The sequence below is a fragment of the Oncorhynchus clarkii genome, chromosome 9 (genome assembly GCF_045791955.1).
Source record: "Oncorhynchus clarkii lewisi isolate Uvic-CL-2024 chromosome 9, UVic_Ocla_1.0, whole genome shotgun sequence".
Classification (NCBI taxonomy): Eukaryota; Metazoa; Chordata; class Actinopteri; order Salmoniformes; family Salmonidae; genus Oncorhynchus; species Oncorhynchus clarkii.
The window spans coordinates 54,504,100-54,518,571 of record NC_092155.1 but is presented as its reverse complement, the minus strand read 5'-3'; the positions used below and the strand labels follow the sequence as shown (position 1 = coordinate 54,518,571).

Genomic DNA, 14,472 nt, shown 5'->3' with positions numbered 1-14,472 from the left:
ATGGGAAACGACAGATAACTTAACTCGCTACATCAAATTTTCCCCAAAAGGTACCATATGCTCCAAACTTAAGTTAATTGCACCCTTACATACAATTCTGAAGCGAGGGACTTAAAACCACAAGTATTCTCTACCACGCTTGCTATAACTGCCATTCTCTCCTGTCTGTCTCTCCCTTGGAGAGTCCAGACATGATACGCACTAAAACCCAACCCCCATTAGAATAATATGACCCTTTCACATATTTAACTTGACATTACAATGACTAACATTTGTACTTGAGCACCAAGTTGTAAAGGCAGATACTGGCAAATAAGAGTTGTGAAAGTAGTGTGAAGGTGAGACATTCAGACATGGCATATTATGTGCTACTCCAGCCATACTTCCCCAAAGAGAAGAGTACAGGAACAGGGCATAGGAAAGAGTGGATGGATACTTACCCCTTGCTTGTCTCCTTGTTCATATGGCCCGGTCAGCCAGCCTAGCTCACTCCCTGATGCCCTCATATCCAACAGCACCTCTGCACAAGGGTAAAAGTCAAAATTAAGTCTAATTCAACAACTTTACTTAGTGAAGCGGAGCAATGCGCACATATTAGTAGGCTATAAGCGCAAATGTTCCATTAGCAGAAAACACCATTATCAAAAGTGACCGCAAATGCAATTATGCATGTAATACTATTATTATAAAAGGGTGCATTTTTATGGTGTCTTCCCCAAACTTGAAACTCGTGCGCTGCTAATATATGCCAGTTAGGCTCTACACCCCATGTAAAGCAGATTAATGTGCTTCATTTTAAGATGGTATTTGGCCACTTTAGTTGTGATACAAAGCTTATTAAAACATATGGGCTAGGCTACATGAGGTGTGCGACTATGATTCGAAAAAGTCGCCAAGGGCATTGTTTCTTATGCTGGACATCATACACAAGTGATAATATATAATTCACAAGGGATAAACTAATATTGTCACCCATCAGACTATTCTTGATGTAATCTTGTCTTAATGTGATTGCTGTAACAGAGAGAGCTGGGACAAGTACACTTTGAAGTTTATTTGCTTCTTGGTATTATAATTGCCACTCTAATATTTACTCCAGTTAACTTTGTATTCCCTTACACTTCCTAAATTGAGACTTAAACATAGGCCTATCTCAGTGACTTAAAAATAAAAAGGAAGCTTAGGGTGTAATCATTAACTTGATTAAATAGATGATAAAGTTAGTATATTCTATCATTCAGCGTGCACTAAGTAGTAACAGACATGAATGTTCAGCCCAGCCATATGTAGTTGTTAGGCTACCTTGCACTGACTGACAAGTGTGAAATCGTTTTTTAATTCCTTTTGAAAAAATATCGAAAGAAATCTCCACTTAATATTTTTTTTTAGAAAAAGTATCTGATCATTTTATTTCAGTGTAGGACAACTATGGCAAAGTAGCATCGTCTTTTTTGTCTAAGAGTCTATTTTTAATATGTTCAAACAATGTCATACTGCAACCTTGTTGATCTAGAGACAATCTGTAAATTCAAAATTCCAACCTCATGTTGATAAAGTGATCAGGGATAGACAGCTGATAATCGAATGTATTTTTTTTTTAAAACTTTGTGGTCAAAATGCAACAACAAAAAACAAACATTTCTACAAGTTGCGTTATTGTATCAGTGTGTTCTTGCGCTGCGCTTTATATGTTCAACTTCCTCGTGGTCCCACAACCTGGACATAGGAGGATAGACTTGTTGCAAGAGGAGAAATTATATTTGTAAAAGTAGTACTTCGCTTACCTTCTTTAGTTTGCAGTGTAATAAATATAAAGCTAATTAATACATAGGAAAACAACAAGAGCTTAATTCCACGGGGATCCATTTGGGAAAGTGTTCTTCTTATTTCTAGGCTAGGTTGGGATACTTCAACACTCACATTAGTTGCTCAACTGAACGCTGAGCTCGCGGAAGCGTCATTCACAAATGAAGAGGTCATCAACCCCCGCCTGTTGGAATGTCATCAATTCCTTATAGGGAGGGGGTGTGGCAAACAGGGAAGTGGCATTGGCATTACGCTTTGATGGCCTCAATAATTTGCCTGAGCCACAAGCAAAGCAGATATATAAAAACATGTGGCCTATTTATCTTTTTATGTTTCTTTCTCTGTGTACAAAATAAGAAGAATACTGCGTGAAACTCATGACAAAAGTAAATAAACAAGATTGTTTTCTTATTCATATTCTAGAATCTGAAGCAGTGTGACACAAACACAATTACTCCACAAAGTCAAGAGAAATGGCAAATAATTTTACATATGGTCTTTAGAATTTGAAATACCCTCCCCTTGATCAATATTAGTGAAGTAGAACATAATCTGTATTCTCAGGGGGAGAGATAGAGAGGTTGGAGTATGGATTATGGGGTGTGGGAGGGTGTGCTGGTATGTATGAATATAGAGGATTAAAGAATCCATCACCTAGCAACTACTTTGCAAAGGAATTTGAGAGTCAAGCTCTGTCTACTTTCATTATTTATTGTACAGTGTAACTATGATTATGTGTGTGATATGTGTGAGAATACTATGCATTTAATATGGATTTTTTTTTACCTGTATCTTGTAGTTTTTTAAACCATGGTTTCACTAAAAAAACTCCTGAATACTTTGTCAACCTGTTAGATTTTCTGGGTAGATATGTACCTTTCAATGCTGTCTTCACAATAGATGATTACAATACAGTGTGTCATTGATTTTGCAAGAGTCACACCTGTCTAGGAACATTAAGATTTTATGGACTATGTTCCTAGACACCTGTGGGTCCAACTCTGCGGGAAAAGATTGGTCTTCTCCCTCTCTCCCAGACATGTGTGAATCCTCACTCCCCATGCCGCCTCCCCGTACCCTGAGGCTCTGGTTTCACATTAGTGAGCTTTGAACCTAAAATCCCTCCGCTCTCTCTCTCTATAGATATATATTTAAGACATAGAGAAAGAGAGATAGATAGAGAGAGAGAGAGAGGGAGAGAGAGAGAGAGTGAGAGAGAGAGAAGAGAGGGGGAGGGAGTAAGCAAGGGATAGAGAGAGATGAAGGGAGGAGAGGGGGAGAGGGGCGAGTGAGAGTCACAGTGTATCCCTCTTAGACGATTGCATTTCTCCATTACAGTTTTTCTCAGTCGCGTACAAGCAACTTTTGGATCTGTATTGAAACGTATCTATAGCAGAACAGTAATGATCAAATCCTCACATACATTTCCAAAACTTCTAATGTACAGCAAAGTGTCAATACAGGATTAAGATTGAATCCTACTACAGCGGCTCTGACGCTCGTCGGATGTGGCAGGGCTTTAAAACGATTACAGACTACAAAGGAAAACCCAGTCGCGAGCTGCCCAGTGACACGAGTCCACCAGACGAGGTAAATGCCTTCTATGCTCGCTTCGAGGCAAGCAACACTGAAGCATGCATGAGAGCACCGGAGGTTCTGGACGACTGTGTGATAATGCTCTCGGTAGCCAATGTGAGCAAGACCTTTAAACAGGTCAACATTCACAAAGCCGCTGGGCCAGATGGATTACCAGGACGTGTACTCAAAGCATGCGCGGACCAACGGCCAAGAGTCTTCACTGACATTTTCAACCTCTCCCTGACTGTAATACCAATATGTTTCAAGCAGACCACCATAGTCCCTGTGCCCAAGAAAGCGAAGGTAACCTGCCTAAATTATTACCACCCCGTAGCGTCACGTTGTTAGCCATGAAGTGCTTTGAAAGGCTGGTCATGGCTCACATCAACAGCATCCTCCCGGATACCGTAGACCAATTCTAATTCGCATACCACCCCAGCAGATCCACAGATGACGCAATCTCAATCGCACTCCACACTGCCCTTTCCCACCTGGAAAAAAGCAACACCTATGTGAGAACGCTGTTCATTGACTATAGCTCAGCGTTCAACACCATAGTGCCCAGTCACTAAGCTAAGGACCATGGGACTAAACACCTCCCTCTGCAACTGGATCCTGGACTTCCTGATGGGCCGCCCCCAGGTGGCAAGAGTAGGCAACAACACATCTGCTACACTGATCCTCAACACTGGGAACCCTCAGTTTTAGCTTTGTCATTTAGGATATTGTGTGTAGATTGATGAGGGGGAAAAGCAATTTAATCAGTTTTAGAATAAGGCTGTAACGTAACAAAATGTGCAAAAAGTAAAGGGGTCTAAAAACGTACAATTGAATACATTTTAGAATAACGGGGCTATGCGATACCTGTTTTTGGCTCTGTATCTGACATTGTTCCCCATTGCCTGTCAGACTTACAGCTATTCAGTTCCTAAGTAGACAAGTATTATTTTAATACAATGAGACCAAAGTAAAACATGTTGAGCTAACTGTCTGTGGGGTTTCTAAAGGCTGATAGGGTGAGTAAGGGTTGAACAATATCCTCTCAGTGATATACTATTCTACAGTGTTTCCAAACCCTGGTCCTCCAGTACCCCCAACAGTACACATTTTTATTGTAACCCTGGACAAGCATACCTGATTCAACTTATCAACTAATCATCAAGCCCTCAATGAGTTGAATGAGGTGTGTTTGTCAATGGCTACAATGAAACTGTGTACTATTGGGGGTACTCGAGGACCAGAGTTGGGAAATGTTATGTTTGTTCCTTGTATAATGACAAACCGGTGTGTAGGTTTAACTACTTTTAATGAACATATACTTCAGCTAGAAAGTATATGCACTTTTGTCGTGTCGCTGTTTTTGTCTTTGTTTCTGTTTTTCCTTCACGAGTTTGACTTTGTGAGCACCTCTGGGTGTTAGCAAGTTCTCATGGATGGGTAGATTCATTCTGATGCGACGTCCCATCAACATTTGTGCAGGTGATAGTCCGTTCTGCAGAGGTGCAGACCTTTGACAATTTTGACAGAACTCTCTGCTAAGCCGTTGGACCTTGGGTAGTTGGTGCTGGAGGTGTTGTGTCAGAATCCCCAGTCGTTAGCGGACAATCGGAATTTGAAACTTGAGAACTGCTAGCCATTGTCCGAGTACACTTCAGACGCTGCCCCATGTCTTGCAAAGACTGATTTCAGGTCGGTGATTACAGCTTTGCTGGAGGTAGTTTGCAGTGTTGTTACTTCAGGGTAGTTTGAGTAGTAGTCGGTAACAACAATGTGACCTTTGCCATTGCAGTCAAAAATATCAACTCCAACTTTGTAGTAGGGTCTGTTGGGTACTGGATGAGGCATTAGCAGCTCTGCTTGCTGCTTTGGCCTGTAGGTCAAACACAGTTCACATGAAGCAGTGTTCTGGCTGATTTCCTGGTTCATTTTTGGCCAGTAGCATTACTTCTCGTGCTCGTCGTTTGCATTTTTCCTCACCCAAGTGGCCCTCGTGTATTTTCTGTAGCATTTCTTTGCAAAGTGTCATGGGAATGACAATCTTGTTGCCTTTGAACACAACGTCATCCACAATGGTGAGCTCTGCTCTGCACATCCAGTAATTCTGTATTCTCCTTGGACAGTTGTTTTTTTGTGCGGACCATCCTATCCCAGTGTTGGCCTGGGATAGGATGGATAGGAACACTGAATCTCAGTGTTTTTCTGTGTGTCGAAGCTCTCTCTTTTTTGTCAACTGCGGCGGCGAACATTAACTTTCTCGGGGTATAGATCATCTTCACATCATACTTTTTCAGTCTGATAAACATTCTCTGGATTCTCATTGGACAATTATTCAGTGGCTTAGACATGATTGACACCAATGGTTGGTGGTTGTTTTTGTGGACTTCGAAGTCTTGTCCGTAGACCTGTTGATGAAACCTTTCGCACGCGTATGTGCTTGCCAGTAGTTCTTTCTCTATTTGTGCATACCTTCTCTCTGCACCTGTCAAGGCTCTGGACGCATAAGCGACGGGACAGACCAGTTGTAAATGCAACAAGTACTGATGTTCTATCATATAATAGGTTGACAATAATTCTATTACACAATTTCTGATATATCACATGCCTTTTATTTTCCTGCATAAGTAAAATCAGGATTATGATTATTGCCATTCATTCCAAATAGACTGTTTTGGATTTCTCCCTGAACAATATGTCTGCCATTTTCACCACATTTGGGAACTTTGAGGGTTTATGACATAGCCCCGCTGGTAATTTAATGTAGAAAAAAATCATAATTGAATAGCAGGAAATTAGCTTAAAAATGCAAAATTCTCTCAGCCTCAATGCAAAATGTGTAGAAAAGCATGAGATTAGCTATAAAACTGCACATTTTGGATGACACTACTGGGGTCAGAGGACATTCTTGACAATGCCTTGAAGGAAGTGCACTTGAGAAAGCACATCCAGAATGTGTGAGATGGACTCCGGAGGGCTTAGGGTGAATGGTGTTCATTGATAGCAACCTGTGGATTCCGTTCCATATTACCTTTTTTGGTGTGTGTGTGCGTGTGTGTGTGCGTGGGTGCGAGTGTGCGTGTGCATTTGTTTGTGTGTCTGTGTGAGAGAAAGAGAGTGAGACAGAGAGAGAGCGAGACAGGGAAAGAAGAAGAGACCAAAAGAGAGAGAGACATAAAGAATGAACTAAAATAAAATGGAAAAAAAGAAAGAGAGAGATGTATTCGTTTTTACAGTGCCAGGATCTTTAGGGTTGTTTCCAGGCTAAATGGTTGATGATGCTGAGCAGTGATGTTATGATGGTAGGCAACACCTGTCCTTGTAGTTGCCCCTGTAGGCCTATAGTGGTCTGCAGTTTGCTGAAGTAGGCATGTGAGGCATGTCTGACCCTTCTCCATATGCTACCGGCAATAGAAGGGCAAAGAAGGGGTGTTGTGTCAATAATGTGTTCGGATGGCTATGTGTGCGTGTGCGTGTCTGTGTGCATACACGTAAGACTGTTACTGAAAGTAAGAATGACACAAAGTTGTATTGTTGATAGTTGTTGTAGTCAGTTGTGGAAAAAGTACCCAATTTTCATAAAGTAAAGATGCCATAAAAGAAAAGGACTTCAGTAAAAGTAAAAGTCACCTAGTAAAATACTACTTGAGTAAAAGTCTAAAAGTATTTGGTTTTAAATGTACTTAAGCATCAAATGTAAAAGTATAAATCAATTAAAATGTCTTAAATTAAGCAAATAAGACGACACAATGTTCTTGTTTTTTAAATTTACGGATAGCCAAGGGCACAGTTCAATACTCAGACATAATTTACAAACTAAGCATTTGTGTTTAGTGAGTCTACCATATCAGAGGCAGTAGCGATGACTAGGGATGCTCTCTTGATAAGTGTGTGAATTAGACCATTTTCCTGTCCTGCTAAGCATTCAAAATGTAATGAGTACTTATGGATGTCAGGGAAAATATAAGGAGTAAAAAATACATTATTTTCTTAGGGAATGTAGTGGAGTAAAAGTAAAAGTTGTCAAAAATATTAATAATAAAGTAAAGTACAGATGCCCCAAAAAACTACTAAGTATTTTTACTTAAGTACTTTACACCACTGGTTGTAGTGTTGTAGAGTGGTACTTTTGCTCTACAGCAATTGATCTTATGTACAGAGCTTATGTAGACGAGGAGAAACAGGGTTGGTGAATATTTTTGCTTACATCATTACTTGGTAAGACTATTAAACATGAGACAATGCTCAGAGGGAAAATATTTCAGAGCCTTTTTGATTGAGCTAAGTGATGTGTTTATACTGTATGTCTTTCAACCATGTCATCTTCTCATCATAACAAGGCTTGTGTACTGTATTGTATATAACATAGTGCCAAATAAGGCTAGGGTTACAAAGGAGGACATGGTAAGTGTGTGTGGCTAGAACCTGCAGATGAGGAGGTATCAATTCACACACACACACACACACACACACACACACACACACACACACACACACACACACACACACACACACACACACACACACACACACACACACACACACACACACACACACACACACACACACACACACACACACACTCAATTTTTCATGCTACTCTGCAAGTGAAAACGGAGAGTACATTTCAACTATTAGGTGACCAAATACAGCTGTAACTTCCATTGAGGCGAAAGGGGCGCGAGCATACAAACAGGTGTCGTGGGTGCTAGCCATGTGGGTGCTAAGCTAATTAAGGGTCAATGGGACTTAGGTAGTTAGACAGTGCTGGGGGAAGAAAGTAGTGTGTATGACAGCTGTCTTTGGAATGGCAGTTCATATCAAAGCTTGTCACTCCTCTAGCCCGTCTCAGAAAGCTTGTTCCTGCTTGTCTGCTCTCTTTCAACAGCTCCCAGTTCCAAACCGCAGAGAAACCTGTATGTCTTTTCTCAAAGACAAGACAGAATGATGAAATTCTGTGAAAAGGTTGGCATGTGAAGTGTATGGGTTTGAGACGGCAGTGATTCAGTGAAACCCACGAGAAGAGTCACAGTTAAGTAACACATAATTTCAAATGGATATTTTGGTATTGCTGTGTCAAGACCAGACAAGTTGCCTCCCAGGAGACATGTCCAGTGGTGTTGTGGATGTTGGATTAAGCTGTTATGGAGTCCAAAGATCTTAGTCGGAACACTGTGTCCCAGTGAGTCTGTAACGATTGTGGCGTAAATCACATTTTTGTGTAAAAAACAGACAATAAACCAGTCCATGATAACTGCCTAAACCACGGTTAATCCACAGTGTACTGTAAATCAGAATGGAAGCAGTTTGAGAGGTTGAGTTGATTTTATGAAATAACATCAAGTTTTTTTGTATCCTCCCCGATGTCAATTCACTAAACACCTGACTTTCTACAGTAAATTCCTAGCATCGTGCGACGGTGATATCAAATCACACTTTGGCTGTCTTGCGATGTGAGAAGAAAATTAAACTTGCGATTGTGCTTGATGCCACAGTGGTCACCACAAATTGTGACACAGAAAGAAAAAAGGGAACTTTTCAACCAGCAATAAACAAATACATGGGTGCAACGATCCAGTAAATGTTGGTGACCCTTCCTAACCCCTTAACTACCATCCCACCCCACCCTTTTTCTGATGAGCCCTGCACAAAACCCCTCTTGAGGAATTACAAAATGAAAAATAACCTGAGGTGACTTTAATCCTGCGTCACCATCTACCTACAGTAAGAACCCAACAGATACAATCTCTCACACTCGTACATTGTCACTGGCATATTGGATTTCAACTCTGGAACAGTTATAGCCAAAATAGAAGGGGGCTGTACTGTATCCACAGAATTGAAAAACCACAAAAACACAATTTTATTTCAACCCTGAAAGTGAAACGAGCACAATCGACATCACTTCCACAAGTTCCTCCAGAGCCACATTCCATTTCATTACCATCCAAAACCGACTGTGACGAAACAGTAGAAGAAAACAAGAACTTAAGAGAGGTGATGAGAAATCATGTAATACATATCTGCTTGTTACTTGTGTTTCAGGGGCCTTATTCACAAAGTGTCTCAGAATAGGAATGCTGATCTAGGATCAGTTCAGCCTTTTAGATCACAATGAATAAGATTACATGGACTCCTACTCCCCTCCAATAGCTCTCCATCCACGGGCGCTGCACTGCGTCTGACCCTGTGTCCCTCTGTGTCCGTGTGTGTGTGTGTGTGTGTGTGTGTGTGTGTGTGTGTGTGTGTGTGTGTGTGTGCGCGCGCGCATACACGTAAGACCGTTACAGAAAGTAAGAATGACACAAAGTTGTAGTGTTGATAGTTGTTGTAGTCGGTTGTGGAAAAAATACCAAATTTTTATAAAGTAAAGATGCCTAACCAATGAACAATAAATTATTTATTCTACTCTGAGATGCTTGATATATATGGCCCCAGATCAAATTTCAGCCTGGGAGGAAAGGAGATGATGAAACCAGATGATAACAAGTTTTTATGTATTTATGTTGACTCTGAGTCACCTGGTAAAGACCCATACCTGGAGTTCTCCCTTCCTGTCCCAACCTAAGAGTCTACTCTACAACGTGTACCATGACCCTTTAAAGTTCACAATTCCTCCTGTGGCATTGTATTGGGGCATTGACTGGAGAAAGTGGAACTGTCACGACTCCTACCGTAGGTGGCTCCCCTTCCTGTTCAGGTGGTGCTCGGCGGTCGTCGTCACCGGCCTACTAGCTGCCACGGATCCCTTTTTTCCCCTTTTCTGTTTATTGGTTTCACATGTGTTTAGTTTAGGCTAATTGGTTGGGCTTTATTTACCAGCTGGCCCGCCTGCTGGTTGTGCGGGATTATTTCGATGTACATGTGTACACGGCTGTATGTCACGGTTGTCCGTGTGTTTGGATTTTTGCTGGACTCGTTAAGTCCCCAGTGTTTGAGGCATTTGTTTTGATTGACGTCTGTTCACCGTTGTGGTGCATTAAAAGTTAGCGCTACCCTGAACTCTCTGCTTCCTGTGCCTGACTTCTTCCCCACTACACCCCAGGCGTTACAGGAACTATCACCTCATCCTATTCCTTTCTCTGGTCCTATCATGTTTAGATGATAATATTGACCTTTTTGACAAAAAGGCCTCCAGATGTGAACTCACTTAAAGGAAAGTGTGTTGGATGTGTCATACATGCAGTATGTACCGTGGGTTGACACCTTTCTCTTATGACCAGGTAATAGGGACAAAAGAGGACTGGGAGGTATTAAACTGTACATATAGGAGTGTATGGAGGCATAGCCATGTTGTCCTGAGAACAATGGGCCAAAATCCAGATGTTAAAAGAATGAGTCAGAGACCAAATGCAGTATTAGTGGTATTAGGCTGTGTGATGTTTTGGATTACTGCATAAACTGTGTGTATATCTATACACATGACCTTTGCTCCCTTGTACTTCCTGCTTCTACTATTATTCTGCTACTACAAGCAGCCTGTCATCTGTCTCTCTCCAAGTTGTCTGTGTTCATATCAAGGCTCTTAGATTAAGGAGTTTACAGAAAGGCTCCAGTCTATGTTACTCTCCATAACATTTTGCATTCAATTGCCCATTAGTAATTAAATGCAATAGCCGTAAATACCATTCATTAACTGATTATTGCAAATAATAAAAGGAGAAAATAGAACCAAGATTGGTGAATACCACCAAGATTGGTAAATATTCCCAAGATTGGTAAATACCAGAAGCTTATCAGGAACTCACAACAACATTAAAACCTCTACAGGATCAGTGTCCCCCAGCTGGACGGTTGAGCTAACATAGGCTAATGTGATTAGCATGAGGTTGTAAGAAACAAAAAAAATCACCAGGACATACACATATCTGATATGGGCAGAAAGCTTAAATTCTTGTTAATCTAACTGCACTGTCCAATTTATAGTAGCTGCTGCAGTGAAAGAATACCATTCCATTGTTTGAGGAGAGTGCACAATTATGAACTTGAAAATGTATGAATAAACCAATTAGGCACATTTGGGCAGTCTTGATACAACATTTTGAACAGATATGCAATGGCTCATTGGATCAGTATAAACGTTGCACATACACTGCTGCCATCTTTTGGCCAAAGTCGAACTTGTGCCTGGGCTGCATTTCAAAGATCATGGTACAAAATACATTTTAAAAAATGCATGGGTTTTTCTTTGTATTATCTTTTACCAGATCTAATGTGTTATATTCTCGTACATTATTTCACATTTCCATAAACTTCAAAGGGTTTCCTTTCAAATGGTATCAAGAATATGCATATCTTTGCTTCAGGTCCTGAGCAACAGGCAGTTAGATTTGGGTATGTCATTTTAGGCAAAAATAGGGGAAAAAGGGGCAGATCCTTAAGAGGTCTTCATCTTGACTTACAACTTAAGACATTAACCTCAAGTCCCACTTTCACGCCTGAGTGATTTAGTGCTTCTAACCCCTTTTAAACATTATGTGATTCTCCTGTCTTATCTGGAGTCCTATGTGAATTTATACATGCTCCCTCTAATTCTCTCTCTCCCTCCCCTCCCGGAGGACCTGAGCCCTAGAACCATGCCTCAGGAGTACCTAGCCTGATGATTTTGGATTTGTCCATTTCTTCTGCATCCACCGATACCAACCATTAGCCTGTGCAATTGAAGGGTGCTGAACTAGAGCAGTGTTTGTGAGACAAGGGTAGATCTTGAAAACGGTTCTTCTCACAACAACAACTGTAAAGTCTGAATGGTTTGAGCTGCAAACTATACTGAACAAAACTATAAACACAACATGCAAACATTTAAAAGATTTTACTGAGTTACAGTTCATATAAGGAAATCAGTCAACTGAAATAAAGAAATTATGCCAAAATCTATGAATTTCACATGACTGGCCAGGGCACAGCCATGGATGGGCCTGGGATGGCATAGGCCCACCCACTGAGGAGCCAGGTCCAGCCAACCAGAATGGGGATTTCGCCACAAAAGGGACGTACTTCCAAATTCTGTAAAATTACGTTGGAGGCAGATTATGGTAAAGAAATTAACATTTAATTACTGGCAACAGCTCTGGTGGACATTCCTGCAGTCAGCATGCCAATTGCACACTCCCGCAAACTTGATACCACTGGGGCATTGGGTTGTGAGACAAAGCTGCACATTATAAAGTGTCATTTTGTTGTTCCCAGCACAAGGTGCAACTGTGTAATGATCATGCTGTTTAATCAGCTTCTTGATATGCCACACCTGTCAGGTGCATATATTATCTTGGCAAAAGAAAAATGCTCACTAACAGGGAGGTGAACAAGTTTGTGCACAAAAGTTGAGAGAAGTAAGCCTTTTGGAACATTTCTGGGACTTTATATTTCAGCTCATGAAACATGGGATTGAGTAAATGTTTTTATTACTCATCAATCTACACACAATATACCATAATGACAAAACAAAAAACAAGTTTAGAATTTTTTGCAAATGTATAAAAAAAATAAAAAAATGAAATTTTACATTTACATAAGTACTCAGACCCTTGTTGATGCACCTTTGGTGGCGATTACAGCCTCAAGTCTTTTTGTGTATGACGCTACAGGCTTGGCACACCTGTATTTGGGGTGTTTCTCCCATTCTTCTCTGCAGATCATCTCAAGCTCTGTCAAGTTGGATGGGACAGCATTAGTGCGCAGCTATTTTCAGGTCTCTCCAGAGATGTTCGATTGGGTTCAAGTTCGGGCTCTGGCTGGGCCACTCAAAGTCATTGGGGCGGCAGGGTAGCCTAGTGGTTAGCGCGCTGGACTAGTAACCGGAAGGTTGCAAGTTCAAATCCCCAAGCTGACAAGGTACAAATCTGTCGTTCTGCCCCTGAACGGGCAGTTAACCCACTGTTCCTAGGCTGTCAATGAAAATAAGAATTTGTTCTTAACTGACTTGCCTAGTTAAATAAAGGTAAAGTAAAAAATTCACTCCTGCATTGTCTTGGCTGTGTGCTTAGGGTCATTGTCCTGTTGGAATGTGTTTGAAGTCCAGTTTGAAGTCCTGAGCACTCTGAAGCAGGTTTTCATCAAGGATCTCACTGTACTTTGCTCTGTTCATCTTTCCCTCGATCCTGACTAGTCTCTCAGTCCCTGCCACTGAAAAACACCCCCACAGCATGATGCTGCCACCACCATGCTTCACCAGAGAATCTTGTTTCTCATGGTCTGAGTCATTCTGTGCCTTTTGGCAAACTCCAAATGTGCCTTTTACTGGCTTCCATCAGGCCACTCTACCATAAAGGCCAGATTGGTGGAGTGCTGCAAAGATTGTTGTCCTTCTGGAAGGTTCTCCCATCTCCACAGAGGAACTATAGATCTCTGTCACCTCCCTGACCAAGGCCTTTCTCCCCTGATTGCTCAGGTTGGCTGGGCGGTCATCTCTAGGAAGAGTCTTGGTGGTTCCAAATGCATTGTTATAAATGCATTTTTATCAGGTTCATGGCAAACTGTATTTGTATATTGACATTTGTCAATAAAACTCATGAATTAAACTGTTTATGTCAAATTGTTTTGTGTTCTACTTGTAGCCCTGGTTGTCCTGAAAATAAAATGTTAAAACACTTAAATTCAGCTTTTTCACCATGGGAGCCCGGGGACCAATTGCCAACAACAGTGTTTACTCATAACATTTATTTTCTCCACTACCATTGTTCACAAAAGTTGGATTTAAAGACTGTATGTAGCTGTGGTGTTAGCCATGCTCACGCTATCACAAAGGCGCAGTGAGGGGGTGTTCTTTTAAAACATACTCCCTCAAATTACTCCGTTTTAGACAGGGACCTGGAATTCTCCATACCACCCTATTATCAAGTCCTCCCACACACAGTCAAGGGAGGGGTGAGCCATGCCGCTGAAATCTCCCATCCCAGAGTATCCACAAGTCAAACATGTAAAACGCAGGCTGCTTTGGTCTGATCCCCCAAATGAAGAGCTTACTGAACAATGAACATCCCATTCATCATTTGGGGTCACAATTCACTCCAGGGCACATTTGCTGCTCCCACTCTAGACCTCTTCCTAATGGTTCAGCCTAGGTCTTGCAACAGTTATTGTTCAGACAATTAA

The 14,472-nt window shown here is 41.2% G+C and overlaps 1 protein-coding gene across 1 annotated transcript in view; it reads right to left on the bottom strand.

Annotated features, from left to right (window-relative positions):
* The window catches only part of LOC139416576 (ephrin type-A receptor 2-like), a 38,936-nt gene extending 37,039 nt beyond the window's left edge, over positions 1-1,897 (bottom strand). The window contains exons 1-2 of the mRNA XM_071165401.1: positions 1,785-1,897; positions 441-520 (exon numbers count right to left, since the gene is read on the bottom strand). Coding sequence (XP_071021502.1) covers positions 441-520; positions 1,785-1,866 — 162 coding nt within the window. The 5' untranslated portion in view covers positions 1,867-1,897. The remainder of the gene's footprint in view (positions 1-440; positions 521-1,784) is intronic.
* Positions 1,898-14,472: the final 12,575 nt, after the last annotated feature.